Source organism: Pteropus alecto, unplaced genomic scaffold, assembly GCF_000325575.1.
Source record: "Pteropus alecto unplaced genomic scaffold, ASM32557v1 scaffold24, whole genome shotgun sequence".
Taxonomy (NCBI): domain Eukaryota; kingdom Metazoa; phylum Chordata; class Mammalia; order Chiroptera; family Pteropodidae; genus Pteropus; species Pteropus alecto.
Window position 1 is genome coordinate 10,041,556 of NW_006439192.1, and position 22,359 is coordinate 10,063,914.

The 22,359-nt window shown below is 38.2% G+C and overlaps 1 protein-coding gene across 6 annotated transcripts in view; it reads right to left on the minus strand.

The window, feature by feature from the left end:
- Positions 1–22,359, minus strand: part of RBPMS (RNA binding protein, mRNA processing factor) — a 169,239-nt gene that overhangs the window by 55,433 nt on the left and 91,447 nt on the right. For all 6 annotated transcript variants that reach the window (XR_003047589.1, XR_003047587.1, XR_003047588.1 and 3 more), the window contains one exon: positions 17,579–17,729. Coding sequence is in view for 3 of the 6 variants with exons in the window: in XM_025049875.1 (XP_024905643.1) it covers positions 17,579–17,729 (151 nt within the window). In the remaining 3 variants the exon portion in view is untranslated. The remainder of the gene's footprint in view (positions 1–17,578; positions 17,730–22,359) is intronic.

The window sequence follows — 22,359 nt, forward strand, 5'->3', positions numbered from 1 at the left end:
TCTGAGACTGGCTGGGGGAGTGGGGGAGAGGTCTGCATAGGAACCCAGGAATTGGTGGAGTTGTTTCAGCTCCACCCTCCCCCACCCCAGCACCAGTTAGGAGACTCTTTCAGAGTAGAAAGGGCATGCCTGAGCCATCCCGGTGCTGGCAAGATCCCTCACAAATCTAGAACTGGCAGCTGGTTAAGCATTATGAAGATGGTCACATGAGGTTTTTTGTTGTCATTTTTCTTTTAATTGGGGAGGAAAACCTAATGTTCAAACCTAGAGGCTAGGTAAGTGACTATAAAGTGGCATATTATTATAGCCATTGCAAATGATGATGCATTTACAAATATGGAAAGATGTTAACAAAACACTTGGTGAAAAAGAAAACAGGTTGTGGGACATGTATCGTGTAACCTCACGAATACACACACATACGCATGTCTTGCTTGAGGGATTGGCATAACATTTCGACAGGCAGCTGTAAGTTTGAGCCACTTGTCAGCTATGTGGCCTGAGGTACATTAGTAACTTCGAGGCCAAATTTCCTTGTCTGAAACCTATTAAAGAAGAAGGAGAAGAGGATGAGGAAGGGAGTATCTAGTGTCACAGGTTGTCAGGAGAATTAAATGAGACATGTAAAGGATTTAAAAACTTGCGATATAACACATCCTTAATATTATTGTGATTATCTCTGGATATTGGATTTTACATTTTCTGTTTTTGTTCATTATGCTTTATGAATTTATACCATGGCCATGTATTATTCCTGTATATTTTTCTTCAAAAGGGTAAAAACACTAAAGGACATAAGGGCCCTTTGGAGGATGAAAAAAGAGAACACTTATTCTTCCAATGTTATAAAAACAAACAGAACTAAATATGAAGACTCAAGGCTTTCTTTGTTTTATACTTGTTAAATCCCATGTCAGTAAAAATATACATAAGAAAATATTTAAACCCTAGCAAATGGGCCATTTAAAAAGTAACTACTGAGTATTATTTGTCTTAAAACAACCTTGAAGGGTAGGTATTATTGCTTCCAACTTAGAGACTGAGAAAACCTAGGGTGAGAGAGGCTGAGTAAAAGGTCTTAGCTCTCACAGCCAATGTGTGATAGATCTGTTTCAAAACCCAGGTATGCCTGGCTCTTGTAAATACTACAAAATGCTAGGGCAACGAGGAAGTCTCTGTGACATGGTAGGATACCCAGGACTGAAGTCAGGAGAGTCTATCCTGAGGTGGTCCTCGGCTTATGCTGTAATGCACATGCCAGTGAAAACTGGGGCTCTACGTGACAGCCAAAAGGTGAAAATAACTCAAGTGTCCATCGGCAGATGAATGGTTAAATAAAATGCAGTATATCAAAAACAATGGATATTATTCAGCCATAAAAGGAAAAAAATTCTAATATGTTACAACACTGATGAACCTTGAAAACATTAAGCTAAGAGAAAGAAACCAGACATTAAAAAACAAATATTACATGATTCCACTTTCATGAAATATCTAAAATTGGCAAATTCATAGAGACAGCAAAGCAGATAAGAGACTATTGAGGGTTGTCAGGGGGAGGGAATAGGGATGTTTTGCTTAATGATTAATTTCTGTTTGAGGCAATGAGAAAGTTTTGGAAATAGTGGTCATGGTTGCAAAACAATGTAAATATAATTAATGCCACTGAATTGTATATTTAAAATGGTTATAAAGGCAAATTTTACATCATATATATTTTACAATTAAAAAATGTAATATACAAAAAAAAATCGATTGTATGGTATGTGAATTATATCTCAAAAAAGTTGTTACAAACGAAAAACACCACCTTGGACTCCGTAGCCAGGTAGACTTGGCTTTGAATCTCAGATGGGCAGCTTACCAATTATGACCCTGGACGCATTTTTTAAACAATTTGAGCCTGATTCCTCTTTTGTAAAATAAGGATAATAATTGTACTTACATAATATGTTCTTGTGAAGAGTAAACGAGATACCTGAAGATTCCTAAAGGTCAAACTTGTTCTATCTACTGACTCCAGGTTTTACCAGCCCTTGGAACTATGTAAGACCTAATGACCCACCAGCGTAGCAAGAAAGATTCAGTATATGTTCAGAATCCTTTAGGCAAACATACTTGCAGGAGCTCCACCCTCCCCCATCCTATATGTCTCCCTGCAGCATCATCCATCAGCTCACCACTCTTCACCATTAAAATCTCACAGCAAATCAGGGGAGAGGAAACATAGGGAGCAAAATCCTGTAGCAGAGACTGTTTGAGCACCTGGGACCATTCGTCCTAAGCAATGTAACATCCTGCGCAAAGAGAGTCCATCGCTAAATAAGGATTTAAAAATGTTTAAGTATCTTTATGGATAATATAACTATGATGAAAATGAAGCAAGCAAAGGAACTTCTGACTGTTCTCTCTCAACTTCACTCTCTCTCTTCTCAGAGCTAAATTGAGCTAGTTCCTTCATCCTTTTCTCATACCAACTCCTCTTTCCAATCTTTCAATCATTTTCTTCATCATGCTGGATTCCCTCCAAGTTTCTCTTTTCTCACACAGTGTGGAGGCCCAGTATGGGATACAGGCGCTGAGAACAGTCTGGTAAACAGACCATACAGTCCGTAGCACATTCACTGTGGAAATTGGATGGTAAATTATGAAAAGATTAGGCTGAGGCTGTGTAAGTAACCAATGGCTGTGGGCCAACTAGTGGGTGACATGGCAGGAGTTGACAAATGTCTCTGGACTTTTCATGAGAATTCATGAAGAGGTGAGAATGGGAAGTTTAGTTCAGAGACTTGGTGAAGTGTTAGCTGAGGGGAAGAACAAACCTCATCCAGAATGAGGCTAGGAGCCCTAGAAAAGGCCTCTCAGGGCAGCTGTGAGATCATGGCTTGGACAAGGTGAGGAGACTCCATACCAGCTCCCGGGCTGTTCCAGCTGTTAATTCCTCTGTCCTGTTGCAAATATAGAATAAGACGCCTGCCTGAGGATTTACAGTAATTCATCTCAAGGTTTTGTCAGAAAAGTTATTTTTGCCGTACTCGAATATCTTTAGTTGCGAATCAAGTCCAAAGGGCAAATGGTACTGAGAATAGAGGTGGGGACAGTACTGGGAAAGTTTCTTGAGAGTACATGTCAGAAAAACAAGCTAATGTGCCCTTTTTTGGATAAAGCCATAGAGTGCTATCTGAATCATCACCCTGACACTTTGGGTGATGCATTTTCAATCATTTAATTTTTTTGGATGACAAAATGCCTAAAACAAAACCACATCTCCTTCGAAACCCACTGTGGAGATCCTCCTGATAATGTAATTCCCTTCTTATAAATCTCCAATAGCACTCAATTGCTTCTGAATCAAAGACAACTCCTAATGGTAATAAGAATTTTCATTTACTCCTTCCTTCTTCTTCCCATATCCGCCACACACCATCAACTCACCTCGAGCTACGTAAAATTAGTCAGGATTTCTTGAATAAAATTATTCTTGCCATTGAACTTTAAAACTTGTTTTTCCTCTTGCCTGGAATGTAAGTCATTTAAACCGAGGGGTAGCCATATAGCTTAGAATGGCTTTCCCAAGGCTGTGTACAGTTCAAGTGCTAACTTCAGGGCTTCCCAGCTTTCAAAGTTATTCACATAAAATTGAGTTAAACAAATTTGATCTCAGTGGAATGTCCTCACTTTTAAGAACTTCTTACACCTATCATCCATCTTGAATGTAGTCAGTATCTATGCTTTTACTTTATTGTCTTCCTTCCTTTATTAGAACAAAAACCATAAGAACTTTGCCTACTACTCCTCAGGAGGAAAGCTACCCTTTAGTTCTTTACTCCTGACAGCTGTTCTATAAGCAAGTAAGTATGCTCTGCTCATGTGTAAGAAATCAGTCTTTCTGGAATATCTCATTCTTTCTGGGGAACCACACTCCCAGAAACCTAGATTCTGAAGGGCTATCATATAAAAGTGGGATTAGACTTGTTACGTGAGGCCCAGGCAGTAAAAATTGGTCAGTGAATGGAAGTTTCAGAGTATATAGATTTTTAGCCGGTTTGCAGCAGAACTGAAGAATTAATTTAGCAAGTATTTATTAAACACCTACTATGTGTCTAACACTATGCAGAGCCCAATCTTATTACTCAAGTAGCTTACAGACTACAGAGGGAGATGGAGCAGTAACTGGCAATTTCAATACAGTATGAGAGGTTTTCTCTAAAGGAACAGTTCTATAGCAGCAACCAACCCAATAGGGCAATTAATCCACCCTAGAGATTCAGACAAGCTTTCCAGAGGAGGAGACAGTTAAGGTGACTCCTGAAGGACAAGCAGCTAATTTGCAAAAGGACTAAATTTACAGCGAGGGAAAGGGCACTATAGGCAAAAAAGCTCAGAGGCAGAGAGGACACATGACGTGTCAGCACAGACTCCCAGAGCTGAGCACTGATGCAGTGTAGCTTTGAGGAGACCAGTGACTGCGGATGAGGAGAACATGAAGGGCCTGCACTCTATGCTAAGGAGGCGAGATTTTCTCTACAGGGCAATGAAGCTCTTCTCAGGTCACTACTGGGATATGTATCTATTAAAAATACCTTTTCACCAAAAGGAGCTCTGTTATCATAAACTGATGCTAATCTGGGATTTAAATTCATCAAATATTTTACAATAAATCAATACATTTCACCAAGTGGTGAGGAACTCTTTCACACACTGTGTATGCTCTTCGAGGGAGAATTCAAGAGAGAAGTAGCCACAGGCATGAAAGTCTCAGAGCAACTAGGTGAGTTTGGGAAGGCCAGCTGCAGGGGCTGTCACAAGTGGCAGAGAGATAGGGGCTCTGTAGGTTGGTCCCAAGACCAGTAACCTACATGATGCCTTAGGGTCTGTGCCCTACCAACCACTTTTCTCGATGCCAGGAGTTACCTATAGTCCCCTCAAGGAGTTTCCATTCTCCTGAACTAAAATCTCATTCTGATTCAGTTAAAGGAGTAACTCAATTCCTTCTAGAAACTGGAAAAAAAAAATGCTCTTGTGGTTCCATTTAATCATTTTAAGGCACTTTGTTTCTCAAGTATAAAGTCTCACGCTTTTATCTGATGGTTTATATTATGGCTCCAGAATTTTAGATGACTTCAGAGAGGAGGAAGCCAGTGAACTTTGAAAGGACATCATTTACATTTGTTTGCCATATCAGGTAGCACTTAAAATATATAAATGGAGAGACTGGGGAAGCGGGGAGAAAAACAAAAATTTCTAAAGTTACCAGAATCACTGTAGACTCTTTTTATTTTGGTGGGGGAGGGTCAAATGGAAAAATGACTATATGATTTAAAGCATTTTAAAAAAGAATCGCATAGTTTCCTGTTTGCACATCTCTTGGCATTTGTTAATATCAGAGTCTGGGTCTTGGGAGAGGCCAATATATTTTAGACTTTTTAAAAGTTCACTTGGATTTAAACTGGGAGACTGCTAATTGCTAAATTTACTTCTATGCAAAATTGCTGCATTCGAAACTTAGCTCAACCTTTGAGGAGTAACTATTTGCCAGAAGTCAAATTAAATTGCTATTTTAGGAAAAGAATGAAAATGAAATAAATTTGAGAAATGTTTACTATATAATAAAATAGCTTTTGAAATCCCTTTTAATGACAAGGTTTATCAAACACATCTAGATTAAATTTCTTCATAAATATATCCACTGATAAATTAAGAGAAGTGCTAGGAAAAATGGCATGTTTACGTGAAATGAAGGACTAAACTTGGAATGTTTCCAGAGGATTTGAGCTCTCGTATTTTTTACAATGTTAGTAAGGGGTCTTTAAAGGATGTGGGAGAAGGTGCTACAAAAAAGTCTTTCTTGCAAAATTTGGAATTAAGATTCTAAAATCACTGACGTTTGGTCAAATATATATTTTGAAAAATATATAGGATCAAGCAATAAACAACATTCACACTAGAGGAAGTTATAAGACAAACTATCTGGGTTCCTCAATAAGTATAACGCAAGGGCAAAAAAAAATGAGAAGGAGATTACTATATTATATGAGACCAACTAAACGTAAAGATGGTGTAGACGTAGATCTTGATTCAAACAAACTGTTGAAAAAATTATGCTAAAAATCTCTGTTTTTGTGTATGTTTGAAATTTTCCATAATAAAAACTTAAAAAAATTAGATGACCATTAAAAATGATAACACTAAAAGTGAGACAACAATCATCCGTAAACTCTTTTCTTGCCTATCCCCACTCACTAGAAAGCAATACATTGACACAGTTATGATATCACAGTTTCTGTTTTAAGTGTAATGCAAGTTATGAACTTTGTAAGAGCCCAGGAATCAAGTAAAGAAAAAAGGTACTCCTAGAGGACCTGCATTCTGAATGACACTCCAAATGAACTTCTGTTTAAGCCTTGAGCTTCAAGTCTTCTTGGTGTAGCAATACCAGTTGCAATAGTGGCACTATGTAGTGCTTAATATATTTCAAAGCACATTATCTCATGCCCACTATAGCTCACTGAAGTCAAACAGAATAGGGAGTTCATCATTATATTAAAGAGAAACCACCAGCTGTGAGGGATGCTCATATTATCAGTTTTGAGGGGGAGGAAAAGGAAAACAGAACTACCGGCTTCTCCTTCAACCAAATGATGAAGAAATTATTCACTGAACATTAACAACACCATCAAGAAAGGCCTGTTCTTACATATACATATCAGTAAGGAAAATAAGAAATAGATGAATGGAAAAATACCACTCTTAAATTAAATGGCCAATGAGTATATGACAAGAAATTAACTTTATTAAACCATTAACACCATGCCACTTTTGCCAATCAGACAGAATGAATCAGTGTATATATGATGATATATCCAACAGGAGAGGAGAGACAGGTAAATAGGTATTCTCATTCCAAAGTGCCTACCAAGTTTCCATCTTTGTGCCAGGCACCATACTTATTGGTGGATCAATCTACTCTTTATAAACAGAAGATGAAAAGGACAAGTGAGTTCAGCCTCAGACTCAAGTGTCTAGTCTTTTGGGGGAAAAAGTTAGAACCCAAACAGATCATAATGGAATGACAGATGCACACTGTCTTGATTCTAGAAAGCCACCAAATTTTCAATAGTATTAAAGAGAGTGCAAAGAAACAACTAAATGGCTTATACAAACAAAGAGAAAATGTCAAACAATCCCACCCATATCACTGAGTGTCTTCTAGTCTACACATTCCATTTCAGGGACCAAGGTCAGGTGTTAAAACAAGCAGAGGAGACATGTTCCAGGAATACTCCATCAATGGCACACTGCTACAAAGCTAACATTCCACTCTAATCTAAATATTTAACTTTCTGCCCCCTGAGCTTATTTTAAAGCATCTAGTCAATATCATTGCTCAGTCTGTTTTATGTTTATTTTACATGCATAATTCAAAGACATTCTTTTTATGAGATAAATTTCATTTCCTTTTGATGAACATCCTGGCTGTTACATGTCCCACCTTTCCATTTTTAGTTTAATTTTATTGGAGGAAATTACTGGACACATAGAACTATTTTTCATTACTCTTCTGCTCAAATATTCTTAAAATTAAGAAGAAAATAACCAACCCTATATAACCACTAATCATTCCAGTGTTCTACTGCAATTCCTAATTAAAGAATCTGAATAATTAAAAAACAAAACAATCTATTTTCTTTCTAAAAGTTTTATCCTCAGCAAGGTTGCAGAAGTGGCCTCTCTGTGGATTAAAAAAAAAAAAAGTAGCTTTGACTAAATAACAAAAGAAATTCATTATACTCCAATGATAACAGGTCCTGTGAGCAGCTAGACAGACATATAGACGAGGCACACCAAACTAGCCTGTACCACCAAGCCGCAGGACCCCATAATCCCCCAAACGAGGGACATTCTAAAGCTCTGCCCACTATGGCAGCCCTGGAATTGCCTTCCGTCTAAAAGATGCCACCCTTTCCCTGTTCCCAGGCATCAGAAAGAGTAATGACTGCGATACACTGAAATACCTTGAGAATATAAAAACACAAATGCATAGGGAAAGCAAAAGGAAAAAAAAAAGCAATAAACAAAAAATCCCACGAAACAGTGATCATTAACTAATGAAGATAACCAAGCACCAATCCTTTATGCTAAAAATTGGCAATGAAAGAGAAAGAACTAAATATTAATTTTTTTTGGATGAACTAACTGTATTTCAGGGGTAAACAAACAGAATTAGGAAAATCAACCTGTTATCAAGTAATGAGGTAATGATCAATGGATAAAACCATGAAAATGAAGTTGAAAGCCTCCATTCGTCTTAGCATCACCAAACTTAGAATAACCCAAACATTAGTTACTTCATAATGCAATGCTACTTGAAGCACAGCCACGTATGATAAATTCTTGACCAAAAAGGTGAACCTGAATTTAACCAAACCTTTCAAATCTAATCAAGCCATTCAATTTGCAGTAAACAGAGTGGACTCAGGAACAAGTAAAAGGATACCTTAAAAGAAGCACACAGAAAAACGCCGGCTGACACTTTTTTCAACAAATCAATGGCATGAAAAAAGGAGGCTGGGGAAGGAGAACTGCTCTAGAATACAAGACACTTATGAGACATGACTAAATCTGACCAATTCAACTATAAAAAGACTAAGGAGGAGAAGAAAGAAGGAATTTAAAAAGCAAGTTGTGATAAAATCTTGGTAACTGTTAAATATGAATAATGGCTTTCTGGAGTTGATTATACTATTCTCTCTATATTTTGTTATGTTTGAAAACAACAGACAGAGGGAGACACTCCCCCTAAGCAAAAATAAAACAAAACTTCGAGACACCAATCTCTTCTGTATTGTGAGAAAAAAAACAAAACAAAACGTTTCTTCTGTAATGTTTCCAAGGAGACACCTACTCCCTGAGATGGGATCCTAAGTTGTAGGTGATTTAAGTTATCCAGGGAATGTTTCATCACAGTATTTTGTCATGCAAACATGCTCCCTCCTGTCAGGGTTAATGAGAATGAGACTTTTTAATAAACGCTTTCCTCTCCAGCTAAATTCAGGATTCTGGGTGTGAAACAATAAGTAGGCAAAACCACCAGAGAATATTTCTTTGCTCATCAGGATGAGAAAACAGTATTCCACTTACTCTCTGCACCCTTTTCTCCATCTGTCAAATGGAGACAATACTGCTTTACGCAGCTGTCATGAGGGGTTATAATGTATATATGTACATGCCTGTAATTTGGCACATGGTAGTGGCTCAAGTAAATAACAGTTTTTTTGTATTTTTTTTTTAAAAATCATACTCCTAGCCAATTGCCTACAACCTCAAGATCCTGAAATCTACCACAACCACGTGGGCACGGAAGGAAGATCAGGTGAAAGTGCAGGCCAGCCAACACATTTATTTCAGCCTTGTGAGACCATGTTAACCTGGGCCTGGAATTCTGACCTAGAGAATGTGTGAAATAATAAATGTATGCTGTTTTAATAACTATCCCTTCCAAATCCACACCCCTTTATCAGTTTGCTTATTTCAAAGTGTGTATCCGTGATGACTAAAGCAGTGCACTGGTAAGATGTAGTCTGTGATGGAGTAAAAAATCTGAAACGGTTTCTTCCTGTTCACAGAACAAAACTTGTCACCCAGTGTGTATGGATTTCCTACATTTGGTACAACACCCCTGTCCAGTGTTGTAGCCCTCTATTTCCTTCTGCACACTTCTTCGGCCTCCCCAGATCACTGAGCATTCTGTGATCCCTTCCTTCCTACACCTTCACAGTTTTGATCTTCATGCCAGCCACCCCTGAAGTCTGTAGATCCTTTTGCAATTCTCTGCCCAAAATCTTTCTCATCTTCAGCTACTAGGTCAATAGACCTCCAGGAGATCTTTTCTCCTTCCTTCCATAATTACCAGCTTCATCATTATCTAAACCTTCAATTTGGCACTTTCTCTGCCTTCTATTGCAGTCATTTACAGGCTTGTTTCCCCAACTAAAGTGTAAACACCACGAGAGCAGAACTGTACCCTTATTCAGCTTTTTATCTCTCACCTCCCCTCAAATGTTTGCTAAACTTGAGAGAAAACTGGGACAGGAAGTCACCATAATATCCTGTACAGAGCTGTTAATGTTTGACCAGCTTGATCTCCTTGACCTCCTGAGAGATATTTAATTAAAAGACAGAAAGACACTCCTCCACTCTCAGTCACCAATTAGACTTTAACTAGAAATGCTTCTTGTGGTTGAAGCACCACCATTTCTCTCAAATCCTAGGAGCTATACACACTATGGAATGAAAAGGAAGATGATAAAGGACCTGCATTTGCATTGACACTACCTTACACCTCAAGCCTGATATTTTTAACTCTCCAACCAACCACCACTTCTACTATTTTTTTCCCCAGAGAAAAGAGCCTTGATTACAGGGTAATTCCATTGTTATAGATCAGCTATAACTACTACCTATAATTTCAGATATCTACTGGAGGTCTTGGAACATATCCCTCGTGGATAAGGGAGGACTACTGTATCTGATTTAATAAAAGACGATTGGATTCTTCTATCTGCTTCTAATTCAGTCTATTGCAATGTATTGCACTGGTTGCAATATATGAAAAAAAAAAAAAAGGCCTCCTGGGAAGTATTTTATTATCTTTCATAAGTAACTGTGGCTATTCATTTTTTACATTACACCAAAAGATTTATTACGTTGTGGAATCTGAACTCTTATCAATGAGCTTTTCATATAGTTGCATTAAATTCCATTTTATAGTTTAGATGGATCTTTTACTCATGCATGATTTTATAACGCGATATCTTGGTCATTTGGAAAATACCGGTTCACTGAATTATGCTGATCTTCCAAACATCAACTCATTTTTTTATTCAATAAAAAAATTTATATATAATCAACACGGATTTTATTGGAAAAGTCCCTAAGTGTTGGGAAGTGGTGAAATTCATGGTTTTCAAAAAAATCTAACTTTTGCTTTGAAGCTCAAGTTTTATTATTGCAACAAATACTGTTGTTTTTCTTGAAATGACAGGCTCACTGAATTTGAGAAAAAGTCTGCCAAATATACAAGTTTGAATAACCATAGTTTGTCTATCAGTTATTCTTCCAAGTGAAAAATGGCATTCATGAAGAAAGCAGCTAGTTCAAGGTCACAAGTGCAGAAGAGCTTTATGTGTACTCCCCATTTGTCAAAAAAAAGTAACAAAATAACTTGCATTCAAGAATTGAGACTGAATAAAATTAATAATTTTTATCTCTTCGTCAAAGAAATTCTTAGTTGAAACTGGATTTTTCTCACAACACAGAGTATGAGGAACAGGATGATTACCAGCACAGTTTGGTGCCACTGTCTCGACATATACTAAATTTACCCACTACTACATGGTGAGAAAAACTAGTCTCATGAAAATAGGTTAGGTCTTGTAGACTCCCGGAAAGGGTCTTGGAGACCAACCAGGGAGTGGCAGACAAATACTCTGAGAATTATTGTACAAGAAAAAGTACCTCTTTATTTGAGGAAATAAGAAATGTCTTCCTTTTAATGAGCAGGTGAGGAGAGTACATGGCCTGAAAAGAATTAAGTCTATGGTAGCTGTTTCTTCAGGATTGTCCCAGGAAATCAACTCTCTTTATTCTTTCATTTCTCTGAAGAGGTAACAAATAATTCAAGTTTACAAAACACTAAAGTTGGGACTGATTTGCATTACAAAAGAATTGTGATTTGACTTCCTGAGTTCTTAAGAGATTTATTTATAAGCTGGTCAATGATTAGATAAACAAGAAACAGAAGCTCAAAGCAAAATGTTAATAGCCATTACTAATCAAAGAGAGGCAATTCATTAAATCATACTGTAAATAAAGTGAATCAGAGTAGCTGATCTGCTTGGTGCCACAATAACTTACCTTCCACAAAACACAAAGTACATTCATATGGAAACCGTTCCTAACATAGGCATTGCCTAATATTGCTTTAATATTATTGTTAAATTTAATTATTAACAAGTATTAAAATTATACACATACAGCGAAAACTAGGAATGTGTGCATGTTTGAAGGGAAGATAGAGGTGGAAGTGGACCTGTAAACATGCTGTGGCTCAGTAAATATTTGATCTTTCTTTCTAAAAGGAAAACAATATTTTTGCTTTGTCAGTGTGAGACATATGTAGAAATAAACATTAGTTTAGGTCTCTGGTTTTTAAGAGAAATTTGCTATCCTTATTGACTACAGTTTTGTTTCATGTTTTTAGTTTTCAGAATGTCCAGGGGCTTAAGCACTGGGTGCCCTTATACATATCCTGAATGGCAAATATTCATCCTGACTCTTGACAATAGGTCTTTCCCTGTGATGTGACATGGCACACAGGCCCAGGAAGACCTGGTAGTGGTGGGAAAGTCGGGGAGGGGCGCAGTGCCAGTGTTCAGAAAAATGCTCAGTGGGTTACTCAATCATTATGAAGTCTCGATACACAGAATGAAAATCATAGATATGTTTCTACAAACAGCACTTCTGGTAGCTTCACACTGGTCCACAAAAAGAACAGAATCCCTAGGTAGCCCCCACTGTGGAGCTGCCTCAGAGGGAATGGGCACAGAAGTCAAATAAGTACCATCCTACAAGCTCAGCTTCCATTCTTTGATGTCCTCATGTCCTTTACGCTCAGCAGCCAACTGCCTTCTGTCTCCCGTGTCCGTCTCCTGGCCACTTTCCCTTACTACTTCCCAATGCCTCTGACTGCCCAGCGCCCCCCTTACAGTCTTTCTCCAGAACTTCCTTTTCACACTTGGACTCTTCTCCCATCGGGGTCAGTATTGGATAAGTGGGAAATTCCAGTGGTGTGGCATGAAAACGAGGAAGGTGCCTGACTATTTACCATAGAGTTATGTGCTTTCAAGGTATTTAAGAGTAGCCATTTAAGAGAGCATGCATTTGCTTTTTGAAGGAGCGGGGATGGTACAGAGTTGGGGGAGAAGAGTATGAGTAGGAAGGACAACTTTAAAATTCCTTGCTCTGCTGGTGGTTCTCAAACCTGACTGTGCATCGGAATCACCCAAAGAGCTTTCGAATATGCAAAGCTTAAGTCCCAGGCTAAACCCACAGAATCGGAATCCCTGGGGTTGGACTACAGGAATCTGAATTACTGCAAAATTCTAGAGCCTTCTGATATTTGCTCTATAAAGTTTGAAGTGAAAGCGGAGGATCGACATAATCTGAGTAAGGGCTCTTATGTGTTGTCTCCCTCCATCCTGAAGGTACTATTATACTATGGTATGCTGCAAACAGTGAAAGAAGATCCAGCACATTTATTTGGTTAAATTCCGTACGTATTATGACAAAACCTAACAAATAAGATATTTTAAATATGTGCATTTTATCATATCTCAATCATAACACTCGATAACACTGTAAATTTTAAAAGTTCCAAAAGAAAAACCATAAAACAAAATCCAGCATCTTGAAAAATATTTCACGTGCTGAATGTACAAAGGCAGAAAAACTAAGATCTCACAACTATGAGGGACAAAAGTCACATAAACGTTTTTACATGCACATATTAATAGTCACTGAGTACTCACTATGTGGCCCTCTTCTAACTTTTACATATGTCAATGAATTCGATCCTTGCAACCCTATGGGTAGGTACATTTATTATTGTCATTTTATAGATGAGACACAAAGTTACAAAACTAATAAAGTGACAGGCCAGAATTTGAATCCAGGCTCTATCTCTTGATATATTAGTCTGCTCAAGCTGCCACAACAAAATACCACGGACTGGGTGGCTTACACAATAGAAATTTCCCACAGTTCTAGAGGCTAGAAGTCCAAGATTAAGATGGCAGGCAGGTTTAGCTTCTCCCGAGGCCTCTTCCCTTGGCTTGCAGTGCCTACTCGCTGTGTCCTCACATGGCCTTTCCTCTGTGTGAACACATCCCTGGTGTCTTTTTCTTCTTATAAGGGCACCAGTCATACTGGATTAGGGCCCATCCTAACAGCCTGACTTTAATTTAATCACCTCTTTAAAGACCTTACCTCCAAATATGGAGCTACTGGGGGTTGGAACTTCAACATAAGAATTTTGGTGGGACACAATTCAATACAAACACTTACTGACCATGTAACCTCAAGAAAGTTACTGGATCGTCCTAGGCCTCAGTTTCTTCAACTGTAAAGTAGTGCTAATGTGTACCAAAAGAGATAACTCATATAAAATGTTTAGCAGAGTGATGGCACAGAGTATCATCATATACAGATAAGGAAAACGAAACTGAGACAGATGGTGACGTGCCCTTTTTGCATCTCTGGAGTTCTTATGCTACAGAACACAATTTTTCTGTACAACCAAATGCATAATCTAGGATAATTTTATATGACTTATAAATTTTCTACATCTCTTACTTACTGCTTTCTCACAGTATTTTTCTTACTTAAATACATGCAAGGGAGTAAGAGAAGGGGAAGCTCAAATTAATAAAAATTTAGTTAGGGAAGTGTAATAGTTCATGGGATTGTATGTGAATTTCATTCATCCTTTTTCCTAATTTACAGACAATTGGCTACAGTCACACAGTAATGATATCTCATAAGATTAATATCTACTTTTAACTATTAGGAAAGAAAAGCATTCAATGCATTTTTAAAAAATTAAGATTGTCCTTTACATTTATTTGTCTAGTATTATATATATTACATCCATTTAATCCTCAACACAATCTTATGATGTTGTTTTATTTAGCTCTATAATAATCATATGAAAGTATTATTCCCATCTTATAGCTGAGGGAACAGGAACACAGCAAGACTAAATGTTTTTCTTTAATATCACAAAGCTTGACAATAACTGGCAGAGCCAGAACTCTCACTGACATCTTCGAGTCCAAGGTTCTCCTCTGAGGCCACCTTCTACCTTAGCAAATTGTAAAATATGGTTTTCTTGATCTTTATGTTTGACACAAACAGAGTAGGGGCTCAGCAAATAAAGTGGTCTGATTTGGAGCAATCTAGACTAAGCTGCAAGGAATCTTCTACATCCTTTGCATAGGCCAAGTTTCCTAACAGCGTTGACCACCACCAACCCCTCGGACTGACAGTTCTTTTAAGGCAGCAACCATAGACCCTTCTTCCCCAGTGTCTAGCACACTGGGTGCTCATTTAAGTTCAACAGATATTTGAGAAATGACGGTTCAAGTAAATATTTGTTGAATAACTGAATCATAGCAAATTTTTCCTTTTGTGATGGTAATGGGAACTTTACTACCATATAAAAATGAAACGAAGCATTTATTAAAAAATAAGAACACTTTCTCTCATGGACTACAACAGAGAAGCCTACAGGGCTTTTTCCAACCCTCAAATTCTCTGATTCCATGGCAGTCTACCTCTGACAGGTGATTAAACTGACCACCTTGAGCACCAATTACAGGCACAATGCCATTGTGTTCACCAGTTCAAAACCACCATGGTGTTCTTAGTCTGCAGTAAGCTTCCAGGAAAGCAACAGTTCTACGTATGTGTAGGCAAATTCACAATCCCCAGAGGGAATTGTAATGGATGATAAGATCGATTTGAGTCACAGTGGAACTGCTTGCTGTTTGTCAAGGCCCCTATGTCGTAAAACGGAGCTATATTAAGAGGAACCGCGATAACTTTTATTTTCTCAAGAATACATTGCTGTTTGGATTTTTTTTAACTTCAAGTTTGTTTTGCCAGGCAAGTTTTGACCCTGTCATGGAAACTATCTGACCATTTCGGAGCTGTTCTGTACACAAGGAAGGGATGTAGGCAGAGCTGGCCAGAGCTGTGTTCTAAACTCTGCTCTAAGCTCTCCTGTAACTTTAGTGACCTACAGATGTTCAATCTGTTCATCTCTGTTGCTTTTGTGTACCCTGCTGTGAATTGGCTATCAACTCCCTGGCTACCTATTTCACAGAGCTGTTACAGTAGATTTAGAAAAAAAATTGATCTACCAGAAAAAGCATTCGATAAAGAATTAAAGGGATAAAATATTGCTGGCATTACAATTCCTGTATGAATCAATCTTTTCAAACTACTCTGAGGTCTGAAGCAAGACAAATTCACTAAGAAGGTAAAAAGTTACTCTAGGTTCTCTTTTCTACAAATACTTTTTTCTGATGCCTTAATCAAAAGAGAAATTTCAGGAAAAAAAATGAATCAGCATACAAACGGAATAGTTCTGCAAATAGCTAAATTAAAATATTAATTTATCCACTCATCATCACTGTAATAAATATTTATTAAATATATGCAATGTGTAAGGCACTGAACTAGATGCCGTAGAGATACGGAATTATGTAAGAAATGTCCATATGTCCTCCTGTACTGTACCATAAGATGAAGCTTTCGTTTAGATTTCCCTCCTAAATAAACACAGGTTTAAAGTTTCCCTAGGACATGGAAGAACAAAAAGGTTTTCTCTCTTATGACTTTGTGGCTTCATAGAAAAATTTTAGAACACACTGGGAGAGAAACTCTTTTATCTATTTGTTTCCACCAACACGCAGCAGCTTTCTCAAGAGTGACCTACAGAACGACTATTACTTCCACAATAACCTGATTAAATTTGACAAGCATATGATGGGGCAGGAGGGGAGAAACCCATGTGACCTTCAATTTCAATAAGAAAAGTTGAAATTATTGTCAGAGAAAGCAGGAAGAAGAAGAAGATCATGTGTTTTGGAAAGAAGATCAAGAACGACAGGACAGAAATATTCCAAATAACGGCAAGTCACTTGGGACTCCTTGAATGCCCTGCCACATTAAATCACACATGGCTCTGCAATGAAAGAGAAAGTTAAGGCGTATCTCACGCCTCACTTCTGCTGCTGATTGAGCTTGAGAAAGAAAATTAAGACAACCTTTTCAAGTTATTCAATCAAAGGCAAAAATTGTAGCCTTGACATTTAAGGGAATAAGCTCAGGAGGTGGGGTAAAAAACTTGTTTAGCAATTAGTGTCCTTACTCAATTAGTTTAAAACAAAAAGTCCCAAATTTCCTTAAAGCTTTACTGGTATTAGTTTGCTGGAACTGATTGTTCCAATATACAAATTCTTTGTGTTTAATTCCCCCGCCCCTAGATTTATGGCTAAACTGTTCTCAAACATAGAACAAGCTTCTTAATATCTGGTTCTTTCATTTTTAATACGTTATTTTTCCAAAGCCATAGAACTTATGTTCTTCAACAAATGAAGTAGAGTGAATGCTGAGAACCAGCTCTCATGTCCAAGGATGAGGAAACAAAAAACGGTTTATGCTCCAAAGTGAACAGGGCATCCTCACAATCAGGTCAAGATCACATTAAGGAAATCTATAGTACATCAAACAAGTTTTGTAGTTATAGTTCTCATCAAGCTGAACCGTCCTCAGGACAGCCAATCATAAATAAGATTGCTGTATTTGGAATTCAGACAAGAATAGGCAGCCTCTTCACAAAAATGGAAAATGACACTCAGCCAGCACTATGTCCTGTGGTATAATCTCACATGCAACACATGAACAATTCTGTTATTCATTTTTCTTCTTAAAAATGAAAAGTAGATCAACTTACATGGCTCTCTGGCAATGAACTGAGGTACAGTGTTGGGCAGAGGAGTACTGGGGTTTGGAGTCCCTACTAGTTTGTTCTTGGCCATCTTCGTGTTTGCCTTAGCAAACTCTAGTCGTAGTGTTTGCGGAATTTCAGGATCGAAGCGGATGCCCTTTGGAAATAAAGAACAAATGGAAGATGTTTTCATTTCCTTAGAGTCAGACCGGAATGGTGACAAAATAAACAAACCAGTAAACCCTGGCCTATTAAAAAAAAAAAAAAAAGTCAGCAAGAGCTCTTGTTCTCACTATTTACACAGAATACATGAAAACCTATAACACAACATGTCTAGAAAGCTGGGGAGATTTAGTTTACTTAATCTTTAGTTACATGGCTTCCCAACTTTTCTTCATGGACAAAAACCTGCAAGTTTTAAATTTGGACCAGCAAATTCCTAGCACAGTTAAAAAACTCAGTTAATGGTTACCAATAAGAAGAATAAATGTAAAGCCCCATATAATACTAGAAAGTCTAACACCTAAAATCTCAAAAGGCCTAGGCTTGATCAGTGCCCCCACACGGACTTAACACACTGCAATTCTTCAGTGCCTTGGTTTTACCATCTACAGAGGGGAAGCATTCTCATCGCTTTCTAACTGGAGAGCTTCCATAAGTGATACCTGTACTGAGTTACTAAGAAGACGGGAACTGAACAGTTTTAAAATTTCAGTATAACTAGTATCATTTAATTCCAGTTAGTTTATAAATTTATATAAAATCTGAATGTCTTGATATGGTTAAGTTCTGATTTCGATTATAGCTGGCTTATTAGTTATGTGGATAGAGGAACAGATTATATGGGCCAAAGAGAGGATAGTAATTACAATTATACTTGACCCTATTACTGTAATTTACTTAAAACAAGACATATTCAACGAAATAAATATGAACACTTTAAAATACAAGATTTAGGGTAAGATAAGTCTATTTTGAAACTCTCATCATTTGAGAATGCCTCCATTGTTAAGCATGACAAATCCTCTTATGATATCTACGTTCGATAACATGGATTCTGGACCCAAACAATCGTATCAGAAAGATATCCCAGTATGTAGCACATAAATGTGCATCCAGATCAGACTTAGGGTTCATGTTTGTCTGTATGACATGTTCTGGAAAAGGGGTGAAGTTCTGAAAATGAGTATCCTAAAAATACGGGTGGGCCTGTGGGCCCCAAGCCCCACTTCTTAATCAGCTTGAAGAAAAGCAAGAGCAATTTCCACAAGAAATTAAGAATCTCTGACTCTGCAGACCAGGATGATCTGCTCCGAGCTTCACAGACTTAGCACTGAAAATGGGAGGAGAGCCTATGACTAAATGGTTAACAGCAGTAAGAAAAACGAGGTAGGAAAGGGGTAGAAAAAAAGGTCTCCAGGGAGGTATGACAAAAAGCCACACAGCTCTGACCCACAGACATCCTGGAGTGGGTGGAATTTCTTTAATCAGCTGATTTGCCCATTCTCTGAGAAGAAACCAACTGAAGGTGGCAAACAGGTAAGGGTGGGCAGGAAGAAAAGGAATCTACCTGTGTAGCCCCAACCAACAACAAAAAGTGAAAAGGGGCTGCCAGTTATATGAAACATAAGAAATTCTTTAGTCTCAGTTTTTGTTTTGTTTTAATTTGGGAAACCTTAGTATTATCTTGCCAAAAACATACATAAAAAGAACAAAGCAGCATTCTGAAGCACTTGCTTACATTCGCTCCCACATAAGAACATATTACTGTACCAAAGCTAATGTCACAACAGAATAAATATTTCCAAATATGGACCTGAAGAGCTGTGGTCTTTGCTGAGAGGCAAGCACAGTCTCTGACTGTCATTTAAAGGTATGCTGTGGTAGATGGTAGGACTTGTATGTTCATACCACAAACCCTCAGCTGCCACACAGTTAACTCGCCACCAGTTTCAGGTTGTCCTCACTGGCACTAAACTTCACCAAGCTTTTTGTGAAGGAGTGACTTTCCTAAACCTGAACCCACATATCTGACCACTGTGGCCCAGGCCATTGTAACATGTGAAGAACATCCTGGGACCTATCAGTAGTCCTCTGGAGTGTCTAGCCTCAGACAATAAGGCTGCACATCTGAATTCTATGCCTCAGCTCTTTCACTGGCATTGCAGGGTCAACTGAGACTCCACACAATGTACTTGCCTCTCCTCATACAACCTGGGCTGGTGGCTCAGGTCTTAACACATGCCGAAGGGAGTCTCTCCGACTTCCTGCCCCCCTCTTCATACCCTTCCTCCCCATGTAAGCTAAAATAACACCACCATCATGTTCCAAATCAAAGTTCCAACTCTTTATTTAAAAAAAAAAAAACAAAAAAAAAAACTCCGAAGTTAAAATGACCTAACTTGTTTGGCAGCTTATTCAGAGGCTGGAGGCTTAGAGTAAGAGCCGTGTTCCTCTGACATCTTTAGCAGCAATACCATACTTGGTAATCAATGTCCTGCTCAGCTCTGTTTCTATCCACAGGGATTAGCCAAGCCCAAAGCATTTAAGTGCTCAAGGAATGGTGTGGTGTGGTGGGCGTGGGGCGTGGGGATAACGTGGAAGTGAAGATGAAGAAAAGAAAAAGAGGAGAAAGAGGGAGATAGATAAAGAGGAGACATGAAAAAAAACACCTTGTGCTTTTAATTAAAACCTAATAAAATTACTCGCTGGCCACAGTGAATTCACTTTAAATGCTGTCAGGATAAAATTACTGCCAAGTGAAAGGGGGAAATTTGTACCTTTCAAAATCAACTTTTTCCTCTTTTGTCTATAATTAACCAAAACTCTTCCTATAATGAACAGAAACTTTTCCAGTTGTAAATGTTGTCTTGTTTACAGGGTGACCGGAAAGCAGTATGTTATCAGTATGATATCAATTTGAGAATCAACAGTTATTTAGAAACAACTCAGTCTAACTGGCTACAGGGACAGCCAACAGTCTCTTCGAGATGGCCTAAAACACTGTGACCAAAGCAACAGAGGTTCGCCATGATCTACAAAAGCTAAACCCCCTTCCAGAGCCAACTCGGCAGGGATAAAGACATTGTTGACAAATAATGGATCCTAAGTCGTCTAGTATACTTAAGAATACACTGGGGCAATTTTGAATCCATACGCTTATGCGTTATGGACTGAATATTTCATATGTTAAACCCCAAGGTGATGGCTTGGAGGTGGGCCTTTAGGAGGTAATTAAGTTTAGATGAGGTCATGAGGTGCCTCCTATGATGAGATTAGTGCCCTTGGAAGAAGAGACACCAGAGATCTCTCACCAAGAGCGTGCACCGAGGAAAGGCCATGTAAGCACTCAATGAGAAGGTGGCTGTCTGCAAGCCCAGAAGAGGGTCCTCACCAGATACTGAATCAGTTGGCAAATTGATCTTGGACTTTCTAGTCTCCAAAATGGAAAGCATTAAATGTCAGTTATTTAAGCCATTCAGTCTATGATATTTTGTTATGGCAGCCTGAGCTAAGACACCATGCTAGCACCGTTTTCTTTCTTGGGCCATAGTTCCTAAATATACCTTTTAGTACTCTTTCTGAACCTTCTGTGGTCTCAAACAAGTAAATCTCCCCTTCTCCACCAACCCCATCCTGTACCCCACCTTTCCCCTCACTGCAGGTGACTCAACCCACAAGAACAGTTTTATTCAACAACCTTTGCGATGCCTGGTATGTGGTCACTAGAAGGCCTACTAATTCAATCTCAAAAGCTACAGAGAACAATTAGAGACACCAACAAAAAATTCAAACTCTGCATTTATATACTACGATGCTCTTAACTCAAAGAAAGTCAATTATTGCATTCAGAACTCTGTTGAGGGAATTTTTTAAAAATCCTCTTTTTATTTCTGTTTCTGTTACATGTAAATGAAGCTTAAGAACTATTTGTAAATAAAAAGATTAAAAAGAGAATTTTCTAGACTTATGGAGAGACTGGAATAGACCAGACAGGAAGCAATTTGAGCCTCGCTGGAAAGAGAAGTTGGTTGGGATGGCTGCTCTGTTGGTCCTTCTTTGGGAAGGTCACCCAGAAGCCAATGTCTGGCTTCTATGCTCTTACTCCCCTGACAGTAGCTGATTATTTAAAGGAAAGATGCTGCCCAGTAGCATATATGTTTTTTCTTCTGAAGATTTCGACCTTGAATATAAAGATAAAGAAAACGGAGGTAGTTGGAGCTGAGTCATCTTAATAATATCCCACTAGAGAAAACATCTCCAAACTCCTGTCACTGAGGTCTTCAGAGCTATCCTGACGCCTGGTGGAATCTTGTTTATTTGGTACATCATTCAATTCCATCAGCTACCAGGTATCCCAGGGTCCTTATGAATGGTTCTACCATTAAAGTCAGTCAACCAGTCCTTGATAACTAGCTTTAGGGACAACAGATGCATTCATTAGAGGAACAAACAGTAAAGAATAAAGCAAGGCTATATGTATTTACTGTGAATGATGCCCACAGAAATATGTTAAGGGAAAAAATGAATGATGTTAAATAATCTTGGAGGGAGCAGGAGAGAAGGGGAGATTCTGTACATGTGCATGTATGTGAACACATTAGCCTATCTGTGTAAGCTCAGAAATGTTTACAATATGACAACAAATCTGTTAATAGAGGAACCTTTGGTGGTGATGGTGGCAGGGCTGGGAAAGGGGGTAGACAGGACATGATGACGTCTATTCTATATAATTTTGAATTGTTTGAACTTACTACAAATATGTATAATTTATAAAGTTACAATTT